Below are 24,014 nucleotides of genomic sequence, written 5' to 3'. Positions count from 1 at the left end.
AAACCAATGGGAGGCATTTGCACAATTAGGGTTCACTTGTGGGCTTTTGATTACTGGAAAACAAAGTTCAGTGCTAGCTTATGAATGGTCTTGGCAGAGAAGCCTTTACGTGAAATCTTGCAAATACCTTTGAAAATAAATATAAAATTCTGCTTTCTGCTCGACTACAAGACACATTTATCATTTATTGGTTTATTCAGATTGTTTCCTTATTACCAAATGCACACTTTATAAATCATATAAAAAGAAATAACATTTTTGCTTTCTTTTCGGGATAAGGTGTTAGTTAGTAAAAGGCGAATTTACCAGACACTAATGCTACGTTTGAATAGTTGCTGCATTTCATGCGAACTCTCATGCACGGTAACATAAAACAATTGCATAAGGATCCTCTCTCACTGTGAACTGTCAGCGCTTCTTGATGTGCTAGCTCTAAGTGTGCACTTGTGTTTAGTGTCGTAAAGTTACAGAATAGTATTTCATGACACTTTTTATTTCTCAACACTTCCCAAAATTCACGTGTATGCATGGTGTGCGTGTTTTCTTTCCCCTTTTCTTTCTCTTTTCTTTTTTTTTTGCTGCATAGCTAATGGACGGTAGTTTACTGTCACTACAACCCTGAGTACTGCCTCAAGATATGTTCACTATAACAAACAAAGATTAGCTAAATATGGCACATTGGAGTCTGAAAATAGCAGAGGAGCAAGCAACAGTTGCTCTCAAGATTTCTTGTTCCAATGCTGTTCTTAATTTCAGTTCCACTTAGTAACCAGAATATACCTTTCTCAAGGTGCGATGGCGCCTGTGCCCCGCCCTAGCAGATTAGTCGCAAAATGTTTTAGAAGGGTCATGCGCATGGCCGCATGCCATAAAGTCTTCCTTTAAAAAAAAATAAAAATAAATAAAAACTCGGACGCGCACTACTGTAAACACTTGTGCCATGTACCGCGTTGAAACTCCACTGGTCGCTCGACGTCGGTGCAGTGCTCAAAATGTGCATAGCGTAATAGTAACTCCACTTTGAAACAGAAAGCGTTCAGGGCCTTGTCCGACCTGCACCGTGAACCATGTAGTTGCCAGCTTGCATTGACAGCTATCGAATTTAAGGAAGAACCTGTGTGTTACACTTGAGCGACACTAAAAAACATCACATTGCTGCTGAAATCTTCTTGCAGCATTGGCCCTCTCTTGCAGGTGGCGGGAGCTGACTTCACATACTCGTTTAAGGTGCAGTAACACTGGGTCGATACGAGACTGACAGGACACTGACGCCAACGATTGACCGACTATTGTGCGCCACTGAAACTACTTTATTAGACCAGGCTGACAACGATGCAACTGACGAGCGCGGGTTGTCGTACTGCGACGAGCTTTCGTGTTGACGGCACTGACAAAATCAGCGTGCCGTCCATCATTTGAACGAATCTCGTGCGATTGGCTATCGAACCGACAATGCGATAACGAAAGCATCTTCACTTGTATGTATAATTAATCGGGCTCAAAAAGAGTCAAACATGCCAACCAAGTAGAAATGCACAAGCTTCAACCTTCTCAAGCTGTGCACATGAAGTTTGAGCCAATGTTGGTCCTGTCCAGCAAAGGTTAAGCCTGGTGTCATTGAGTTCGTGCGCCCACTATAAGTATACCGGTGGAAACTGAAATATAAGCAGTTAAGAGGATGGGAACTGCTTTTATAGTTCAGTTCAGGCGTTATCCACTTGAAATCAACTACACTTCACTTTGCATGGCGTGTACACAATAAGCGGCACAGCGCTGTACCAACATCTGTACGTCACCATACCCATAGACTGCCGGTCGCAATTTCTACGTAGATAGGAGGGCCTGTACATGTTGTTATGCTGACACGTTACTTAATTTCAGAGATGCAGTGTTTACCTCTGCGTCCAACGGGAAGCATGAGACAGTGCATTCTGTAAACAGCAGCATCAACAACCGCCTCGCTCAGTTACCAACGGTGTCAGCTATGGCATCCATGTTTTCGCAAGGGAACAACTTTGCTAATAAGGTAGCACTTACGTGAGCAACGTTTACTCTAATAATGCTTTATGGCACACGCAAATTGTAAGTATGAAAGGGCTAAAGAAAAGCGAGAATCAGTAATAAATTAACAGCCTGTAATAACTCTACCTGGATCACAGTTGCTATTGTTTCGGCCACTCATATTGACTTGCCTCAGGGTGGAAAAACATGGCACATGTGGGCAGATATGTATGTTTTGCTATGTTTTGACGCTATTTCATATCATCTCCAATATTTAACAACGATATGTGGCTGTAAGTGTCAGTGCAAACATGTGCAAGCTTTGCTAAACTTCGAAGACTTCTTGAATATGCGAACTGTCTAAATAAAGTGTAGAAAGAGCACTAAAAGTGAGCTCCAAGTGCAAAAATCAGCGACAACAAACTACAAGACATGCGTATCGACAAACAGAACTCAGCATGCCTATATTGGCTGCACAGTTTTGCACAGAAGCGCATTCAGGCCTGCTCACCCAGTAGTCAGCGAGTGCTACATGGCCTCCAGGAACGACATGCTGCTCTGAAGAAGCCATAAATAATGATTCGCGATCCAGCAAACGCACAACCGACGTGCACTCAACGTGGACAATGCACGTACAGAAATGAACCGGCGAAAGCCCCGCCACTTTTCCAAAACGTTTTCATTGGTGTGCGACAGAGGGCATCACAGGAAAATAAAAAAGGCGGATTGCTCATATTGGGACGCAGATTTTCACTATGGTGAAGAGTGTGGCCGTGAAAATATAAAAAAGCTCCTACATCACCTCCCTCCCACTGTGTTCCCTCATTTGCCTTCTCACAGCATGGAGCAGCACGCCATAGTTGCTACAACCAGCCAGTATGATTTCACTGTATATACCAAGCCTCTCACTTTCACAGAAATCCAATGGCAAGGCTTATGTGGGGCACAGCAAATGTGTATTCCTGCAATCACAGAAGACAGCACAATGCGTGTATGGGTCACACCAACGCGCTTGGTGGCACACCTCAAGTTCCTTGTCGGAGTGCTGTGATCCAAGACTGGTGTTGCTCATGTTTGAGTCCTGGTTGTGGTTGGTGTTGTTTGAGCTGCCCGAGGAGGACACGTGGACCAGCAGCTGGGAAGCCGGCACACCCGCCAGGGGCCCGCTTACTCCCGCGGCTGCCGCCGCCACTGCCATCGCACCACCAGAAGAGGACTGTGATGTCTGACCCAGGTAGGCACCGCCCGGACCCAGGTTGTTGCACAGTTGCTGCACCATGAGGCAAGGTCATCATCCACACGGGGCCAGTGAACAGGAGCTTCCCAGTGAACACACAGGGCAGTAATAGCAGATGTTTTGAAAAAATGTTTTGGAAACAAAGCACGAGCTCCAATGGAAGAAGACCAGTCCAAATTTGTCGAACTTATGGCCAGTGTGAGAAATTTAGATGGCAAGAATAGCGGAAGTACACTGGAAACAGATATCAGTTGGAAGCTGGACAGTGACTCACCCGATTCCCCAGAAACCTAGCCTCCAGCAATTCTTGTTTTCGTGGGTCCAGACTATGGATGTTGTCCATTGTCTCAGGCTCCCACCTGCACAATGAAAGTAGGGAGGATGCCGTTCATTAAACGTGGCATTGGGCAAAAGTGAAAGGTCTGACAAGGTTAGACAATCCTGCCTGCTCAATGAAACCGCCTCGGTCGTGTACACACACACACTAGAAAGAAGCATATTCTAAAGGGCGTTTACCGCACTTTGCGCATTTTCTCGCGTCGCAAGTGTGCAGCTGCAATGATTGCCGACAAAGAAATGCAACTGAAAGGGAAGAAAAAGTTTCCACGGCCGGCTTCATATTTCGAGACCGAGGCATTGCAAGGGCCATGGCGGATCGATTTGAGAAGCGACGAAAAAGAGCAGGCGGGAGGCACTGGCCTGCGAGCAGCCGCTCCCATTACGGCGAGGCTGCCATGCCTCCACGCAGCAGCATCCTCAGCGGCCGAGGCAGGGACAACACCCGGACGACGCCATATCGGAGAGCAGCTCACGGGTTACGCGTTCATCTTTATTATTTTTTTTAATGGCTCCGCTCCGATAGCAGGCCCCCTGAGAGTAACACATACATTCAGCCCATAACTCGAGAAACAAAGTGACAGTGCCGAGTGTGATATACGGGCACCATTTACAGCGTTGCACACGCGCGCCCGACTTTTCCCCAACTATTTCGTCGACGAGGAAGGCTTTCCGAGGGCTCTTAGGTTTCACGTAAACCCATTTCAACATCCTTCCAAACGACGTCCAAAAAATAATAAAACAAGCCTTTTATAGAACCTCGTACATAGAACGACGATGAGACGCACGGTAGAAACAAAAGAAAAGGAACGCCGTTCTGCAACTTGGGTACTGTGGAGGCGTTTCTTTTTTCCCCTTCCACCGCAGCGGACGCCGCCCGACGGTAACTTGGATGATTTTTGGTACATTTCCGTCCGTCCAATGTCACAAACAGATCATGCGACGGTACCAAGGTCACCCACAAAGATCCCTTCGCATTTTCTTTTTATCATTTACGTCTACCGCTCCTAACTTCAGAACGAACTACGTGATAAGAACAGCGATATTGCACTGCACGTGTCTTGAAGTCGACGAAAACCGAAGCGCTCCCCACATGCATTGGTTAACCCCTAAATGAGGGACAGGGGGCCCTCAATAAGTGACGTGACCTTAGCCCTCCAAATATAGAACCGCCCTCGAAACAAACATGCGCGTCTTTATTCACTCGTGAAATCCAGTCAACCGGTGATTATCGAAAGATGTAAAATTCTGCGCCTCAATCGACGTTCGCAGTGAACATAGTAAAACAAAAGTCATCGTACTCCAAGGTGCCCGCCGCCGCCGCCATATCCACCGATGTGACGTCAGTCGCGCCGTTTTTAAACCAAAGCCTCTCCGCTTCGGCAGAAGCGATTCTACAGGCACCGCCCCTGCGTGGTCACTAATGGTCACCCTAGCCAGAAGTGCATCGTACCCCGATGGCTGGAGTTCACAACACCATGGAAAGCGTGACGTGCGCACCCCCCCCCCCCAGCTTTTTTTTTTTTTTTTTCAGCGGCCGTCAGGCGCCTCGAAACAAGAATGGTAGCTGCGACAGTCAGCGAGTGAAAAGAAAGAAGACTGCAAGGGGGAAAAGTGGCAAAGGAGGCCGCTAGCGCTATGCTATACCCTCACGCCTTCCAGATTGAGCGAAAGAGTCGGGGGAGGGGGAGAGCGTACACGATGAGGAATGACAGGGAGAGAAGGAAAGGGTGAGCAGAGAGAAGAGGCCACCACGCAGCTGGAAAGCAACACACACAGAAACAAATGAAGAAAAAGCGTACTAAGAAAAAGCACAACGTGCCTTCCTCCACCGAAACGAAGCCCCACGGGAGCGGCCGCCATGATGGCAGGAGCAGCACACGCTGAGCCACGCGTCACAACAGGCGACCCGACATGACGACACTCCAACAACGGCGAGCACACACGCACAAACACCGCCGCCGCTACGGCACGAAGCTCCGCCACCGCCTGGGCAGTAGGCGACGACGGGAACGCCGAGCAGCCGCAGCGGCGACCACGGGGCTGCCAGGAAGGGACTATTATCACTGGGCAAAGACGACGAGCCCGGCCTCTACGCATCCACTTCGCTCGTTCGTTTCACGGCGCATTCCAAAGCGCACGACTCCTCTCTGCCGCCGGCGCACCGTTTCGCCGAGCCAACCCAACCGGAGGGACAGAACGGGAGAGAAAGAAGCGGCGCGAACCAGCGAGCGACAGCCTGAGCGTGGGAGAAAGAACGACGCGAACGATGGGAAACGAAACAAAGAAGCGAGCGAGAGAAGGAAAATAAAATAAGGAAAAGAATACGCAAGCAAAACAGAGCGAGCGAGGAAGCCACCTAACGCTAACGTCGCCTCCCTCGTCCGTCCAGCGGCGGCGTCCATACACACGGCGCCACTGGAGTGATCGAATACTGGGAGCTAGCTGGCTGCAAAGGGAGACCCGACCGACCGACCAGCCCGCCCGGATAGAAGAAAGGAGCCATCTTGAGAGATACCGCGGCAGCCCAACCCTCATTATTATTGCTGCTGCCTGCCTGCTTTTTTTTTCTCGTCTCCGTATCATGCCAGGCGGCGGGTCGGAGAAGCGTTCCGCAGAAAAACGTCCAGAGCAGTCGCTGCGTGCGCGGGCTGCAGACACACAGACGCGCACGGCTGCCGTGGCTTCGGCGCTCATTGCAGCCGACCCGTAGTACGTATGTGCAGCGGCGAAACAGCCGCACGTATCGTGACGTAAGGCGGAGGTGCCGGCGGCGAGTCGGGGAAAAAAAAAAAAAAAGAGGCAAACAGAAGAAAACTCCGCTCGCTCGCAAAACACTTCCCCTCTTTTGGCTTATCTCGCCTATGCACGAGCGCAAAACGCGATCCTTCCTGCGCAAAGGGGAACCACGGCGTTCTTTCACGGAGTCGCTGCGCGTCATTTAGCTTCGGTTCCAATTACTATATAGCGAGTGACGTTCGCTAATTAAGAATAGTCCGGACATGAAAGCAGAAGACAGTGAAAGAAAACCCCAGGCACCGAGCCAGTCCATTTGTTCGGTCGATCTGGGCGGCTAAAGATAACCATGCCACAAAAGGAAGAACATTCCGCCTCCCCGCATGCGATCTATGTGACGGTAGGCGAAACGCAAAACCTACTCCACTCATTTCTAGCAAGCATAGACCGAGGACGGAAGCGACAAACTGCGAACACTCGAGCCGCACTTTGAAGAATGACAGGCAACGAAAGTCCTGACGGCATGCATAATATTGCAGTGTAGCTCTACTCAGTGGAACAGATAACGCGACGAACAGGGAAGGCTGCGCCGCGATGTGCTAGCTACAACCGCACAGCTAATCCAACGCGCGCGCGCTCTCTTAAGATGTTGGGTTGCCGGCATGGCACTTGAGTGAGTGAGTGAATAAACTTTATTGTAGGTCCGGCGAGGACGCGAACTCGTCGCGCACCCGGCTATTCCCACGTCGGGACCGGCAGGTCTAGCCCACCGGCCCGGTCGCGGCTTCAGCTTGCTATCTCGTGCCACAAATGGCAGGAGGTGACAGGTCCGCACTAACACACCGGCCAACCACAGACGTTAAGATAGGAGAAAATAACGCCGACCCTACACAAGAAGGAGGGGGGGGGGTTACCCCTTTCGAGAGATGCGTACGTATACTGTATTAACGATGAAGAAGCAGCGAACCTGGAACAGCACAAAGTGACAAGCAACGCACTGCGACTTCATCCACCGACCTCGCTGTTGCCGTTATCGCCTGCTTCAGAAGCTTGTCTGAATAAAGTTGCTCGAAGCACGTACTAATGAGCGTCCTAGTGAGCATCCTAGTGTCCTTTCACCATCAAATGACTTGGAAGTGTACGGTCGGACGCCGACGAGCGAAACCTTTTCGCAAACAGGACTTAGTCGAAACATTCATAGAGTCGTGGAACGCGCGCGAATTCGTAAACCTCACGAAAAATTCGGGGGAGTTGGCAGGTGTGCACTATTAAGCAATTATGACGACGCTTAGTGTTAACCTCAGACGCACCTACAGCATTACGTTCGACAGCTACTGGTCGATGTTATCATCGAAAGAAACACTTCGGCGGTACGAAACGTCGCCCATTCAGATAAGATTCAGAGAAACGTCGCCACATAACATGCTACACAGAGTGCACTGACTGCCAGAACGGATGTGCGGCTGGCGCGACAATCGCGCAAATTATTTGATGTACAGCACTAAAGCAGGGCTGAAATGCCAGCATAACAATACTATATTTCGCGGACGGGGACGGCGACGTTGGTGGGCTTGAAATGGCTACGTAACACGCTAACATGCAAAGCGAAAACAGGGGGAGCTTGAACGTTGTGCGGCTCTCACAATAACTGAGACGGTACATAAACCCGACTCTCATCCCAACTCGCCTAACACGATAGTGTCTTTCGTCGACTTCGACTAGAGGTTAAATCGTCTTCCAACTTTTTTTCTGTGTGTCTAAAAGTATTTAATGAAATCAAGAGTCAAACTCGTCTGGTCGGGATTGCTCATAGTCAATCGTACAACGGACGTCGACCAAAAACATTAAATCTACAGATTGTGAACAAAGCCACGTATGGGGACCGAAACGACTTCGTGTCTTTTAAATGTTTTTGGTCGGCATTCGTTAACATTAACGTTCGGCTACACGGGAAGATATTGTTGCAGTAAGGTCTGCATGCGTCACTCCCATGGCTGCTTTCTACTCCGATGCATATATCAAGTTCAAACACGGCTGCATCAAAAAGGAGCTGCCGCTATGAATGACGTTTCGCGCACTTATGCTCGATCACAGAAAAGATTGCGACAGCATGAACACATGTTCACGCCGCTGTGTGGCTGCTTCGAATATATCTTTTTTCTTTTTTTAATGTACGGAACGCAGGTTTCAAGCATCATTCCTTGCGAAACCGCAATCCATTGTCTGTGTTTGTAGGAGCCGGTAGTTTTGTGACGTTAGTGGCAGCCTGCCCCCAATTGAAAACATCCATTCGATCCGTGACATAAGTTTCTAGAAGGCGCCCGTGAATTTTTATGGTTTCAGTTATTTTGTTTCCCTATACACGAGCAGTTGTGCATGTCGACATAAGAGAGTTTTAGAATAGGGTCCCCAAAGAGCTTTGCGGGTGTTAGCGTTGGGGCACGCAGGAGTAAAGAGTCTTAGAATAGGGCTTTTCGTTCGCGGATAGCGTCTTGCGCTGACATCGCCACGGCGTCAAAGAAAAACTATTAGAAAGAATTAAAATATACCATTTTATGATAGGAATAGTAATTTTGACTTGCGTGTATTCGCGTTTAACTATAATTTAGAAGTTATTCTGTAAGCAGCAAACAATTAGTTGCGCTTAGTTTTAAGCAAACCAACTTTACGTGCCTTCACCAGCCAAGCTTAGTCGTGTTAGGCCTACGAGCCATAAAATGCGCAATCGAATTCGGAATCAGCGGCGTCTAATGAATCAATATTCATAACACACGCTAGTTGAGAGAAAACGATAACCGCAGTCACTTCTCCTAGCTTGCGAACTTCACGCGTTACCACGAATCGAACCCAGTTTAGTGCTAGGTTAGAGCCGTCGCATCGTAGGGTGCCGCCAAGTTTGCCGACGCAAAGCTTTTGGGGCCGCTATTTGGGCTCCCGCTAAATCGGTGAAATAGCGTTCCCAGCGCGAAACCCAAACGCAGTTTGCGTCTCGCGCATGCGCAGTGGCTTCGACGATATTTCTTTGGGGCCCTAAAACGTTTGGGGACCCATTATAAAACTCTCTATTACCAACATTTTCTCTTTGTTAGGAGCGGCGTCTTACTGTAGTTAATGAAAGAGATACATCATATTTCCTACTTTTTTTTTTCCACTGTATGATATCATAAGCAGAAGAAACGAAGGTATGGAAAAAAAGTAGTTACCAAATCCCCGGCAGTGCCCCCCCCCCCCGCTTTTTTTTTTCTTTCGAGGTAGTTTTTGTTCCCTCAGGATAATATAAAGACGTAGAACTGAATGTAAGTTAGTTTCATGATGCCTGAAAACAGACGGTGACCAGAGGGGCCTGCGCGAGTCTGATTATTATTAAGGGTAGACAAATAGGTTTCGAATGCCATTCAAATATTACATGCTATTCGTATTGGAAAAAGAACTATTAGGCATTTTTGAATATTTGAAACTAACCAAATATTTAGCAACAACTGACAGTTCAAGTTTTGTTATACTGTTCTACGTCTGCTAAAAGAAATCATGGCAAGTTATCAGCAGTGAAACAACGCCAAAGTTTTCGAAGGCATGCAGAAACAAAATGAATAATCTAAGTTTAGTTTTCGGCTTCGCGGCGGAAGCCTACATGACAAACTGTGCGGTGTGCTCGTGATCTTGTCATTAGTGTTTTGAGCAGTCTAGTCATTAAGTATTTTTTTATATTTTATGTAGCTGCAAAGAGGCCTCATGCCTGGTCACCCACAGACACACAAACGGTCCGTACTGCAAACCGATACGTTTCCACGTCACCGTTTTAGCGTAACTGCGTTACGAAATAGCAAACATTAGCTACAGTTTTAACATCACTGACGAGAACGTTTGCAACCTTTACATATGTATACCGTAACTGTTAAGCCCGCCCGCCATCCCCTTTCCCTTCAACCCAACGAAACCTTCTCCGACCTTAGCGATCTCCAGCAAATTGCAATGATTTTCCAAAAGCTTGCAAGGGTACCGCTCAACAGCAAACATTGTCCTGGACGCCGCTTTCACACCGGACGTTGCCTGTTCGCTCATCGGGTTTAGGTTTTCGGTGTCAGAACTATGGGTAGAAATGAGAGAGAGAGAAACGAAACCTTGAGGTCCCTGCAAGCCCGGGCCAGGCACGACCAATGCGCCAGAGATCCGCTAGTCCATGTTGCTACGGCACATCTGGACCATGCATCTCCAGTGGCGTAGCTAGGTCGTCTGGCACCCGGGGCCCATAGGTCTTCTGTCACCCCCTCACTCCGCCGGGTGTAGCCGGCGGAAAGAGGGGCGTCTTCAGACGTATATGACACCCCCCGCCCCTCACTGGCCCCTTGCACCCGGGGCCCACAGCCCCCCGGCCCCCTCTGTTGCTACGCCACTGTGCATCTCGCTGCTCCTTACGCGTAGGGAGACGCTTAATTTCATATAAGGCGAAGCATGAAGGCAACCTACGTCTAGAGTGTACTGGAATATTCTAAGAGACTCTAGCCTAACTCGCGCCACTACAGAGGCGTCCTCAAGCGCACGCACGGTGTGTGTGTACCCCTACAAAATTGGTTCTTGAATTTCTAGCTACATCTTGATATGTTTTTGATTATGCATCAGAGTGTTATCATAAACTCAACAGCTAATGACTTTTAACATCAAGTTTACAGCAGCCATTCGAAAGAGAATACACAGCAGGATTTTTTGATTATATGTACAGAGGTTTACATAGCGTTTACTGATATATAAACAGATGATGGGCATATGCTCTAACCCATCCATGCAGTGTTCTAACATGTATTAAAAGAAAACGTAAATTTTTTTATAATTTATTTGATAAAGCCGAGTTTAAGATTTTCGCTTCAAATGCAACTGCCGCGATTTTCGTGGTCGGCGGACCGCAGATAAATTATTTCTTTATTACGCGTAAGTATTCTAACCGCGCCATCGCTGTTAACATCTGCGCCAAATGGCAGGATGGCGAGCTTTTGTTGTTGTAGTTTCCCACGAAAATGCATGAATTGTAAAGATTGCCTTGTGACTAAAGGCGATTCCGGTTTGTACCTTTCCATTCACTAATATTTACTGCCGCGCGTGCACACCTGCATATACGCTTGTATACGACGACGTCGCATGCACATTAACCTCACTGCAACGAGCGACCAATCGGGAATCGCGGCTCTGCTGACGTAGGTGGGCGCAAGCGAATAGACTGAGCGATAAGCTAGCCCCAGTGTCAGAACTCTAGCCAGATAGGGAGCCACGATACGGGGCATCTTCAATTCGAAAACCAGCGTCCGTGGTCGCCCATGCACAGCGAGACAAGCCCACGCGCGCTACCACCCACAGGCGACCCAAACATCGACTTGTAAAATAATTTTCGCTCGATAAGGTGGTGCGTAAATTGTATATCTTCATGGAAAAAAAAAATAAAAAACGATGTCCTGTGTCAAAGAGTCAAACACCAACGAGAGTTCCGATACTTAGTGCACGGCAATCTAACGTTCTGACCATATATACGGTGCACGGTAAACCGGCTCAACTGTGCAGGCATCGAGTGCGGCGAATATCGGCGCATTTTTCTTTGTGTGAAATTATTGGCAGCAGTTGGTATAGTGGCAACAACGGTAACAATATATTACGGCTGGTGACAGTCGGTGGTCCGTTGCGAAGCGCCGTGAGCTTTATATGGCTTCGAATCAAACCGTAAAAGGCTTAGCGACAATGTCGGCGCCGCCGAACGACCTGCGGCCGTGCACGCTGCCGGCGATATGACAGAGTGAGCGCTCTTCTGGCGCGATGGCTTCTGTCGAGGACTCGTCCTCTGCCGTTCGCGAGCAAATAGAGCCATCTAACGGCTGCCCGCGTACGGCAAACGACGTGCAGTCGACTGATCATTTCAGTACGAAATTAGGCAAGACAATTTTGAAACGATCTCAACAGTGTGCATCTTGCAAACGCCAGCGGTCGTTTCTTGAAGCGCCATCCATCCGCGACTGCTTAGAAACAAAAGCTCTTGCAGAGGCTTAGGTCTTCGTCGCGACTGTGCTAATAATTAGGGGTCGCAAATTGAAATGCGTGCACATATCGCGGTTTTATAACAACAGGTATGTGTGCTGTTTACGTGCCTACTAGCTCAACTATTGTAACAAGCATTCTGTCGAGAATTACTGCTTATTTACGTAGAAAAGAGACGCTCTCACCGGCACCACATGCATGCTGGTGGTCAAAAACAACATGTATATGCAACTCAGCAGATGTGTTTGTGTGGCCAATTCAAACAGCGCTTTGGCAATGACCGGGAGCCTGATGTGCGACTCCTGTAGGTGCGCGGAACCATCGAGCACCTATTGAGTATCTGTCCTCACTACGACGTACAACGCCTCCTCTATCTCCGGACAATGTTAAACGGACCGGACTAGAGACCGTTCTCCGAGTCCAAGATACTAGGACCGCGAGGCCACATCCGTCACTGCAGGCACACAAAGCGATTCGTGCACTAGTACAGTGCACTTAAAGTGTACCGGTTTGAGAGGGCGCTTATAGTGTCCCTGCGCAACCTCCCACGTGCACTCAGTGCTCTATTCTCTTCCTCTTCCACCTTTCCCTTACTCCCAGTGTAGGGTAGCAAACCAAACGATCGTCTGGTTGACTTCCATCTCTCTCTCTCTCTCTCTCTCTCTCTCTCTCTCTCTCTCTCTCTCAAGCAGTGTTTGTGTGGAAATATAGTGTATGCATGTCCCGTGCCAAGTTTAATTTGCACGTATACGAATGTGTACGTTGAAGTGCTATGTTGTGTCATGTTTTGGTTTAATTTGTCTCCTACTGTAAAAAGGAAAAAAATAGTTATTTCTTAAAGAAAAGAAAACGACATCTGCCGTTCTATGCAGTAACTACTCTACTGCGTTCAGTGGTTCTAGGTCTCTCCGAAACGCGGTCATCAAGAATGCACCACAAATGCACTAATCAAGAATTAATTAGAAAGTTATCAAGCAGTCATCACAAAAGCGCATCACAATGCAACCGAAATTTCTGGTAGTTTTGTTAAGAAGTGTATACACAGGTATAATCAGACTTTCAGCAAACGTTTTTACTTCACACAACGATCATGCAGCGCTCCACTGCCGCGAGATCCAACGCACAAATTCTTTCAGCGCTAACCCCCGCAGAACGTTTCACCAACTGTTCTAGCGACATTTCGAAACAACCACGAGCATCTAGAGGGACCACCCTATGACTGTGATAAGTTTCAGGCCGTTATATTTTATCGTTCCTTAGAACTCCATGGAAGCACTACTCCCCGAACGGCACTTTGTCGATTTTTCGACCTTTAGGAGGAAATCCTCGTCACACGCGAGATATTATGAACTCCTACCACTTAAGTGCACGTACTTTTATCAAAACTCCAGCAATCTTCGCTGCAATATCTTGTTTGACATTCTTTTAGCAAATGTTTAAACGAAACGCATCTACAGATTTCTCGATGTAAAACACGTCCGCCGCTTCGGAGCGGCGGGTGAGGAGAAGGACATCGAGGCACCCTATCGACCTCGAACACGTCAGCCGATGGACAAAACATCTAAATTCGCCATTTGACAGCTAACGATGTAGAAAAACCCTTCAAAGCTGTGATTAAAGCTATGAAAATCATATATATATATATATATATAAAACCTAAGGGTACTGCTTAACACGTAAATGATAACGTTGTCTAGAGCACCTGTAACCGGTGCTAAAGTCCCTCCATATACGTTTCCGTCGACCAGAAAGCGGCGGTGGCGCGTGGATGGAGGGGCTTTAACCGGTGCTATGTAGAGGCTGCTTAACGCACATCTGTAGGTATACCTTTGCGTGCGTGTTTACAAGATTCGCAGGCAGGTCACTGTATGCAACGGAACTCGATAGCAAGTTCTTTCCGATGAGCCTATAAACTCATGAGGCCAGCTCCAAAATAGTTTCTGGAAATATGCGGGGGCACAAACATCACGGGCGTAAGATTAGGCATGGGACACCTGCTCGAGTCTGCGTGCGATCTGACGTAGAACTAAACCGTCAAACATATACCCAACAAGTTCACGACTGTTGGGGCAGCAATATTTTCGCAGCACCGGACGGCGTATGGACTCTGCGGCGTATGCATGTGTCCCATGCTATTATATCGCAGTTTGATGCTCGAGCGTAAATTTGTGACGCAACATGTGAGAGACGATCAAGCTACTAAAACATTCGGGTCAGAAATAGGAAACTAAGAGTTGACTATTAACTCGACTCTGTGCTGCGACACACGTCCGTCGCACGGGTTGCTTCGCAGGCAAACTGCTGAAAAGTTGAGCGGACGGAAAGCGCAAAGCTAAAATAAACGCGCGACTGTTTACACGAAGCGCCGCGGGCTGGTGGGACGCCTCTACGTGAAAGATCAACTCATACACGAGGCATAAACTGCTCTTACAGACGCCGCCGTTGCGAGGCGCCCTACTGGGGGCGAGCTCCACCACTGGAAAACCTGGCGCCACCGTCGGCGTGACGTGGCATGAGGGATCACGTGGACACAGCGGTCGCATCGGCTGCTTCGGATGTGCCGAAGCGAGCTGAAAACGAACAAGTTCCACTTGCACCGCGGTTCTGATTAAGTGGCGAGGCTTTACCGCCTTCAGTGTCTGCTTGACAACATTTGAAAGTACTATAATAGGTAGTGGCTGCCTTTGGAGGCGTGTAGCATGGTAGGCTATTCCTTGGTGCCGCAGTGCCGGACGTACGCAACGGAGCCCGGTGTCAGCCTTATTCACACGTAGCCGCAGGGCAAGGAGCTGCGTGAAGGCTGGCTGGCGAAACTTAGAATCGGCAGACAGCCATCGGCTACACTTCGGGTATGCAACAAGCACAGACGCAAGGAGCATTTCTGCTACGGCGACAGGGCTGCGCGATGTTCGGTGAGTCGCAGAAAACGCGCACTGAGACGCTCGCCCGCGCCCGCTGCACGGCTAATGTCATGACGGTTTGGTCTAGGAACTTGTTGATGCTAGATACTGGCAAGTTCACTGGAATGAAAAGGGAACGGTAAGACGCACATTAAAAAAAGGCACGGCATATGGTCATGTTTGTGAATTATGAATTAGTACACTGGATTACGAAAAACAAGCAGAGGGAAATCGCACGCTGAGAAGACCGATAAACATACAGTGCGACGCAACTTGAGAAATAATATTGAAATGTCCAAGAATTCAGAAGACAAAAAAATATTGAATCGTAGCGACGGCACATCACAGTCGCCGTAGGCGTAGAAGTCTCTACAACAAAATTATTTTTGAACAGTTCTGATAGCGTCCACGCAACAATGGTTGCTAGTGTACTGTGAAATGCTTATATACTGCGGCCTAAATCTCACGGCATGGTGCGAAAACGCGCTCAGAGCGAAAAACATTATGCGCGGACATGCATGCAGAGGCGCAGTCGGTCGCTGCGAACCCGTGCGATCGCTGGATTGAGGTTCCATTCTGTTATGCCCCTTTTGGTTATACAGATAGTCCACTGTAAGAACATACACATAGTTTACGCTTAGCGTTTGGCTGCCTTTCACGCAAGAAGCCGGTTCGGGAGACTCCATCGCGGCGACGACGCACAGTGGCGTTCACTGTAGGTATTCGGTAAAGAGATAGCGTCTGTAAACGATTCTGTGCTTTCAAAAGTTTGCCCAAGATTATTATATCGGAACTCAGAAACTTCCCTCGTTTCGATAGTACTGACATAAATGTCCAGGAAGGCTGCCGCGTGGTGTTTTTATTGAGCACCGTAAGCCAAACCTATGAGGAGCGCGCCGCGTGATCCCTCATACTACGCAAGGGAGGCGCTTCCGACAGATGGCGACTCCGTAACTCCTCGTCGCCAATGTGCGAACACGAGACGCCATCTCTGCCTCTCCTCGGCCGTTCTCTCGCTCTCAGTCAACACACACACACACACACACACACACACACACACACACACACACACACACACACACACACACACACACACACACACACACACACACACACACACACACACACAAGGTACATGTTTAACCAGCGGCGCTGTGACATGGAGCATTTACGTGGCCACCTGCCACCCCGTCCTTCAGCACTGGCGCGCTCACCGAACAAGCTATAACGTTCCTGTGTGTGTGTGTGTGTGTGTGTGTGTGTGTGTGTGTGTGTGTGTGTGTGTGTGTGTGTGTGTGTGTGTGTGTGTGTGTGTGTGTGTGTGTGTGTGTGTGTGTGTGTGTGTGTGTGTGTGTGTGTGTGTGTGTGTGTGTGTGTGTGCGTGCGCTACATCCTGCACAGACACATACACGGTCGCAATGACAAGCCCGAGTCAGATATACCCTTCACTCGAAACAACCACGAAACAGGCGCAATCAGATGATTCACTGCATGTTTACGGCAGAGGGCGCCCACCCGAAGGACGCGTATCAGTACTGCTAGGGCGTGACATTCATACAGGCCCGATACAAAGGGAAGAGTACCACATCATCCTCCTTCCGAACTTGTCTGCGTACACGTCGCTGTTCACGCCTACGAGACGCAACGCGGGAGCGCTTGACCGCGAAGTGGCCAGATGGGCCCCTAGCACGAAGATTTTTTAAGCACGGGTATTACAACTATGGTTAAAACACCTTGCTCCGCTCCCAGTAAATCGCCGCATAGCGAGCTGTCGGTTCACTAAGGCCACTAAGGCAAAAATTTGCGCGTGTCACTCTTCTGTCAGGGGACAACTTGCTGTGCGACATCTTACTCGCACATACGCGAAACCGTGGCGCTTTCGCCTAGCAGGCTTGTAGACAGCCAGTCAATTCAGTCCTTCAACAACCGAGGAAATCAAGGGCAGTACACGGGATTTTCCGAGAACGTGCCCAAAACACTGCGGTTAGACGAAGCGTCACAACATGTCGCCACCAGCGTCCGGTAACCCGGTATTACGCTCATGCCTATACCAGAATACCGGAAGCGCAAAAAGTTCTCCATAAAGATAGAGAAAACCCACGCACTGCAAATTATACCCATGGTAACTTGAGCGGCATACGAGGCGCCCTAACGGCGGCATCAACGTACCACCCCCTTGTGAGGCTTCATTCAACTACGACGTATAAGAAACGTTTTTCTTGCAGCTTTGTTTTCCCAGAGGAGAAGGAAGTCCGTTATACATTAATGACTATCACTGCCAACGCCTTTGCACCAGCAGATATGTATAACATGGTCACTGAAATTGTATGTGCGATAGGTGTCAGCGTCAGTAGATGGCGCCACCACCGCTGCTGCGCACTTCTGCGTCTCCACTGTTTTTGTATTCCATGGACTGCACTGGGTCTTACGGACAGGCTCAAACTCCCTGGAGAGAGAGAGAGAGAGAGAGAGAGAGAAGGAGATTCTTGATGTTGGGAAGGAAAGGTTGGGGTAAAGTGCAGCGCAGTAACTATCTCTCAGCAGAAGACACCTCAACCGCGCTGCACAGGGGGAGGGAAACGCGGTTGAGGTGTCCTCTGCTGAGAGAAACTCCCTGGAGGTGTGCTATACTTTCGAAGTTTAGAAAGAGAGGCCTCGTAGAGTTGCGGTACTAGATTAGCCCTCTGCGTTCAGCCCGCAAGATTGATAATGTCAGGACGCGCTGCTTCAACATCTGCTCTGTCATGCAATGGCAGTTCTACAAATATTATATTGACGTCAACATGCTAGCAATTCCAGATGCGCGAGCTTGAGGCACGGGGCGCGTAAAGAGAAAAACAAGGAAAGTTAGGTTCTGCATTCGGGTGTAGGGAAACTTTTTCTTTTTTCCCTCGGCAAAGTCGACAGCGAAGAGTAACGGGGCCGGAAGTTGCCTGGGGCCCGAAGGCCGCACAGTTTCCTACAAAAATTACTAAGGGAAACTCTGGCGCTAGTGCCTGAGCAGCCGCAAGAATGGCGATCCAGTTACACACACACACACACACACACACACACACACACACACACACACACACACACACACACACACACACACACACACACACACACACATATATATATATATATATTTATTTATTTATTTAGTCAACACCGACATGTCGGGCAGCATATCAATTTCGCTAAACTTCGTCATTCTGGCTTCAAACAGCTTTGCGAATTAGCAAATTAATCGTTTTCAACAAATTACCGCGTTGTAAACGCAACAACAATTCGCTGTAATTACGCGTGCGCGCAGGGTCTAACTGCCTCTCTATGTTCCGAAAACCACGAGTAGTTGGAGATTGAGAAATAAAAAGCGCGATAACGTCGCAAGAAAGCTGGAAGTCACAAGACGAAGACTACACAAATCCACGCAGGAACCATCATTTCCATGGTAAGTGAACAGTCAGTCAGTAATTTCTGTAGGAAACTTCTGTCGCAGGCCACCCATCTGCCACAGCGTGCGAAGGCGTCTACGGACCAAACGGCCAGCCCGTGTAACGGAGCTGTCTTTGTTTACAAATAAGGCGTCGCGGAAAAGGACGACAGACGCCGCCAAGCCCCGCAACTAAAGCGTTGTCGGCGTTGGTTATGCCCCTCGACGCAGAGTTGCAACGTGGAAAACTCAGTACGGGGTTGAAAAGTAATAAAAGTGAAGCTAAACGACGATACACGCGGAGAGCAAAACTGCAGGTATTTGCAAGCACGTTGTAGCAATATCAAGCCTAATGCTTGTATTCATAGAAATAATGGGTGGTGAAGCTTTAACAATTCGCATGATTACAGTCTTTTGGACATTCATATATATATATATATATATATATATATATATATATATAACAAGCTCGTATGAACATGCATTTTATATGTGAGGTCGTATACATTACTGGGCATAACATCAACGTAACAAGATTATTTAATAGGGATGTTTCCTAAATACTCGTCGAAGTACTGGTAATGGCAGCTTGACAGAGCTACCGCATTCGGAAGAGCACTGCGCCGTACGACAGAGTATGTTGGAACCTATGAAATGCCCTTGCCGGTCAAAGACTTCCCTGGGGATGCGACCTTTCTAGCGGTAATTAAATAGGAAGAACGGCCATTTCAAGGGCAATCCGGGGTTTGAATATCGAGTTTGAGTTTAGCGTTTTTTTTTTTTCTTAAAGGTGCACAACTGGTATTACGAAAGTGAAGTCGTCATACTGCCCGCGAGTTGACACAGCCTTTTTTTGTTTTTGTTTTTTTAGGAAGCGTGATTTATTCTTTCAAGGCGGTTTCAAGGCAGGCAGAAAACTCGTAATCATGCGGTGCAGCCATATTTTGTGCAGTTTAATCATAGTGTGATGTTGCGCACACACAATTTATTTTCTGTTCAAACCCTCGACTTAAGATGGTTTCTCTGCAAAAAAGAAAAAAAAAGAACAGTGCTGTGCGCAGTTACACGCAACATTTTTCCAAAGCGCAAGGACAACAAGCATCATGAAACCACTGGAGGTATGCCGAGGGATCCTACGGGATGTCTCCGAAAGTATAAATGGAAATTGACGAGCTGTTACAGTTAGCGACGACAGAAGCGACGGCCACAAACGCTTGCAACAACGTTGTATCGAAATTGATCACTGTAAAGCATTTAGAAGCACCGCGGTTAATGTGACTGCAAATCGGGCTAGTTGGACTCAAGGTTACGAACAAAAACTAGGCGCTCAGACAAGTGACGAAGAGAGAAGTGCCCGGGCACTCCTTTCTTCGTCTCGTCTTAGCGCTAAGTTTTTTATTTGCGACCGCGCTTTAACCTTTACCAGGCAAACATCTTTGGTCGACTTCAACTAGAGGCTGAATCGCCTTCCATTTTTCTTTTTTCATTGCTTTGTTGTGTCTCAAAGCACATGTACGAGAGAAACAGCATGCGGTCCCACAGAGCTTCATATATAAAGAAATGATTATTCTTGTTTGCATTTCGTAGAGGCGCTAACTGAAGGGTCCACACTCATTACTGAACGTGATGACACCGTGGGCGATATCGAGAACCCTGCCGAATTGCGAAGGACAAACAAGATGGTCATACGACACGGTGGCAAGCTCATTGCGCGCGATACAGTGAAAGCATCTCCTAAATGGCGAGAAAGAATCCACGGTGTGCCCGGACAAAAACCTGTTATGCTGAGCGTGGCGGTTGCTGACTTGCAGGAAACGTCCCAGAGCTGACACGTGAGGAAGGTTAAAAGGAGAGAGAGAGAGAGGGGGGGCGGGGGCAGGCACAAGAGCCCAGCTCACGGGCAGGCATGGCACAAGGTTCTTCTCAGGACGCCCCAGAAGAAGAAGAAAATTCCCAACGACAAGCCACAGAAGCCTCGTACGAACAAAGGCGACGCGCTGCGTACACACCTTGGCAGAGAACCAAGCGTACGCCACTGCGAGAGAAAAGGTGAGGAAATAGAATGAAATAAGACGCGTTCATTTTGCGCGCTTTCTATTATTCTGCGCCTGTACGTGCCGTTTCACACGTGCAACAAAGTCTGCGGGGGTGTCTTTCTTTCTTTTCTTTTTTTGAGGCATGGCACAGCGCACTACCTACTTTAAAAGGACAATAAAAAAATAATCAGAGTTTTTAAGTTAGAACAAACGAGGTTCCGCTTGGTCAAGCAAGGCCCTTCGGTGGCAGGGTCCTTGGGTACGCAAAGCCACTTGCGTCACCTAATCTAAAGCACAGGTTAATGTCTGTTAAGACTGGCCAAGTGTCCCTTCAAAAACTTTTTTCATTCTCTCGGCGGAAAAATGCTCACTGCTAGCGGAGAAAAGGGGCAAACTTCGTGATCGTGACTCCACGCATTTCGTGAGTATCACGCCGGGTTCAGATAAGCGAACATAACGCAGCGTTAAGCATGACCGGCGTCAAGGCGGTAATGCCGAACGTAAAGAAATAACGGATGTAAGATGCATGGACGTAAGTCAGCAGCCGCTGGTTTTCTTTAGCGGGCCTATTAGCTGCTCGCACACGTTCAACTCTCTCCCACTTCGTGTGTAAGGGGCGATTCAAAACGACGGGCGCCATAACAACACACCCTCCTTAAAAAGAGAAAAAGAGAGAGAGAAACAGACTAGAAAGGAAAAGCAGGAGAAATACCAAACTAAATAAACTGCGTCGGATCGAGTAAGCGTAAAGGTATACAACAGCAATGGCCGCAGTGAGTTCTTATTACTCAACCCATCACTTGTGTGGGACATCCAAGAAACATTCTTCGAGAGCATGCCTAATTTTTTACTTTTTAATAATCGGGTTTTACGTGCCAAAACCACTTTCTGATTATGAGGCACGCCGTAGTGGAGGACTCCAGAAATTTCGACCACCTGGGGTTCTTTCACGCGCACCTAAATCTAAGTACACGGGTGTTTTCGCATTTCGCCCCCATCGAAATGCGGCCGCCGTGGCCGGGATCCGTTCCCGCGACCTCGTGCTCAGCAGCCCAACACCATAGCTACTGAGCAACCACGGCGGGTGAGAGCATGCCTAAGCGCGACTTAGCTCACGTTCTCAGACGACCCCATGTCCTCACATCCTCGCCCTTTCATCAACGCATGGTCATTACCATAGGGATGACCGCATCGAAAGGGAGATGCAAACATGTTAAGCAATCTAGCAAGTTTATATTACTGGCACACAGCTGCGTAGTGTTTGCTCGAGGAGTGAGGAAAGCTGTCAAAACTCTAGTAATGATAACGAGCACCAGCGAACGCCATTCAGGAGCGGGCGGGCTTCCCGCACGAGGCAGCATAGCATCACGATACGATCACTGCACGCTGCCGGGTCGAGCACGCGTCGAGGAGGAGGCTATTCGAGAGAACGGGGGCCGCCACTGAAGGAAAACCGGCGATATCCGGTCTCGTCGTGTCTTTCTTATCTCGAGGAAGTGATTCGAAAGATACACGTGCGCCCAAGGCAGGGAAAGGACTCGCTAACGAATTAGCGTTCGACAATCTGGCGACATGAACCAGAGGTTCCCCACTGAAATGACTAGAACTAAATCTGGCGCTGCGACCGTTGAACATAAATACGACGGGAATGATCGAGTATATAGGAGCGATGGTGGTACACGAACGTGTCAAATTCTCATGCTTGTGGCTTGAGGCATTCTTGTTGAGTGATTCCCAGCGCTTTATCTGCCTTTGTATAGGTGGTGTGCAAACCCGGAGTCCAGCGACCGGTTCCTCGGGGTACATTAAACAGACCTCGAAGGCACCAACTAAACGTGCCGGAACCTAGCGCAAGACATCGGCGATTGGAGATAGCTGGGCTAGGCCTTCCTACATGCAGTGACACGAAAATAGACTGATGACGCTGAGGACGCGCCGAAAGCGATTGCAGGAGCCGGATATACGCCATAGTTGCCAGATAGTGCGAGCATTATTCATACGCTTCATATTATCACCTGTACATACTCATCATCGCCGTTTTGGGGCCTGGTGGTGGGGCTCTCACTCGAGAGAATAATGAAAGAGACTAGCTGCCTAAACACTGAACTGAAAATATGGAGTGTATCAATAATGCTCACAATATATCATCTTTCTCTCCTAAATGCACGAAGGTAACAAAAACCAATAATTATTGATAAGTGTTGCACTTATAACGCAATATATATCGCAATATATAACGCAATAGATCGAGCGGCACGCGCTCGATATCGGAGGCTATGACATGCGTGGTACGAAGCGCGCTTTGGCGAAGAGGGAAAAACGAAGGAGAGGAGAAGGGATGTGGTGCATTTAGAACAAAGAGCAGCTCCGGCGCGCACTTAGGCCGCACAGGTATAGTCTGCCCTGGTCGCGTGGCTTCTTAAACGCTGCGGGACACAGGTCAGGACCCATAAATGAACAACAAGAACCCCCCCTCCCACCTCTGCTTCTCGAAAACGGGACGGCCCGCACCCGAAAGCATACCGGCGGCACCCGTCCCTCTCCGCATTAGGCGTAAAGGCCAAGCTAAAGGAGCATGGCTGAACACAGATAGTTCCGTACGCGGTGTAGCAAAAAGCAACGGGTCAAGTCAGTCAGACAGCAACGAAAAATTTTAAAAAATAATAGTAATAAATGGGGGGAGGGGGGGTTGCGCTTCCGTTGGCCGCCACTAATCCCCTGGTGAGTAACTGAAGTCAATGAATACATCAGGGAAGGGTCAGTAGGCTAAACCCCATGAGCGCGATTTTGTGCGCGACAGCGACGAGCGACGGGTTCGCGCGACGGATCGGGCCGTCGCTTGAACAGATCGCTCGGTCTTGTCGCGCGATCGCTCGGTTTTGCAAATCTAGAATTCGTCGCTCGTCGCCCGGAAGTGCTATGAGCGACTAGCCAATAGCGCAAAGCCGGAACTGGATGTACATAACTCCAGTACTTCCGATTGTCGCACGGAACGAGCAAACGATTGAATTTTTATAGGTACAAGGATAAGAACCTACTGCAAGACTTTCAGAAATATTTTATGCTGCTTTTTACAGTAAAATACATCAACTTAAGTTAATAAAGCACGCGTCACGCTAGCTTCGGCGCCTATATTGCTGCCCTCATACCGGCAACACTGGGGAGACGTCGCTCGAAGTCATCGCTCGCATGGGGTGCAACTTGTAGGCGACGAGCGAACACGACAGCCATCTCCATCGCGTCGCTTGTCGCTGTCGCGTGCAAGATCGCTTGCATGGGGTTTGCACTTAAAAGACATAACCCATAGCTTTCGCTGCACTGCACGGAGCTGGACC

The 24,014-nt window shown here is 48.6% G+C and overlaps 1 protein-coding gene across 12 annotated transcripts in view; it reads right to left on the bottom strand.

The window, feature by feature from the left end:
* Tlk (Tousled-like kinase) overlaps window positions 1-24,014 on the bottom strand; it is a 166,673-nt gene that overhangs the window by 29,896 nt on the left and 112,763 nt on the right. For 4 of the 12 annotated variants that reach the window (XM_070531916.1, XM_070531917.1, XM_070531910.1 and 1 more), the window contains 2 exons: window positions 3,513-3,597; window positions 3,026-3,271 (listed from right to left, as the gene is read on the bottom strand). In XM_070531916.1, coding sequence (XP_070388017.1) covers window positions 3,026-3,271; window positions 3,513-3,581 — 315 coding nt within the window. In that variant the 5' untranslated portion in view covers window positions 3,582-3,597. The other 8 variants (XM_070531919.1, XM_065431594.2, XM_070531909.1 and 5 more) reach the window with 8 other exon arrangements.

This window comes from Dermacentor albipictus, chromosome 1 (genome assembly GCF_038994185.2).
Source record: "Dermacentor albipictus isolate Rhodes 1998 colony chromosome 1, USDA_Dalb.pri_finalv2, whole genome shotgun sequence".
In the NCBI taxonomy this organism is placed as follows: domain Eukaryota; kingdom Metazoa; phylum Arthropoda; class Arachnida; order Ixodida; family Ixodidae; genus Dermacentor; species Dermacentor albipictus.
Note: the sequence above shows the minus strand (reverse complement) of the source record. Positions and strands in the feature narration are given on the sequence as shown.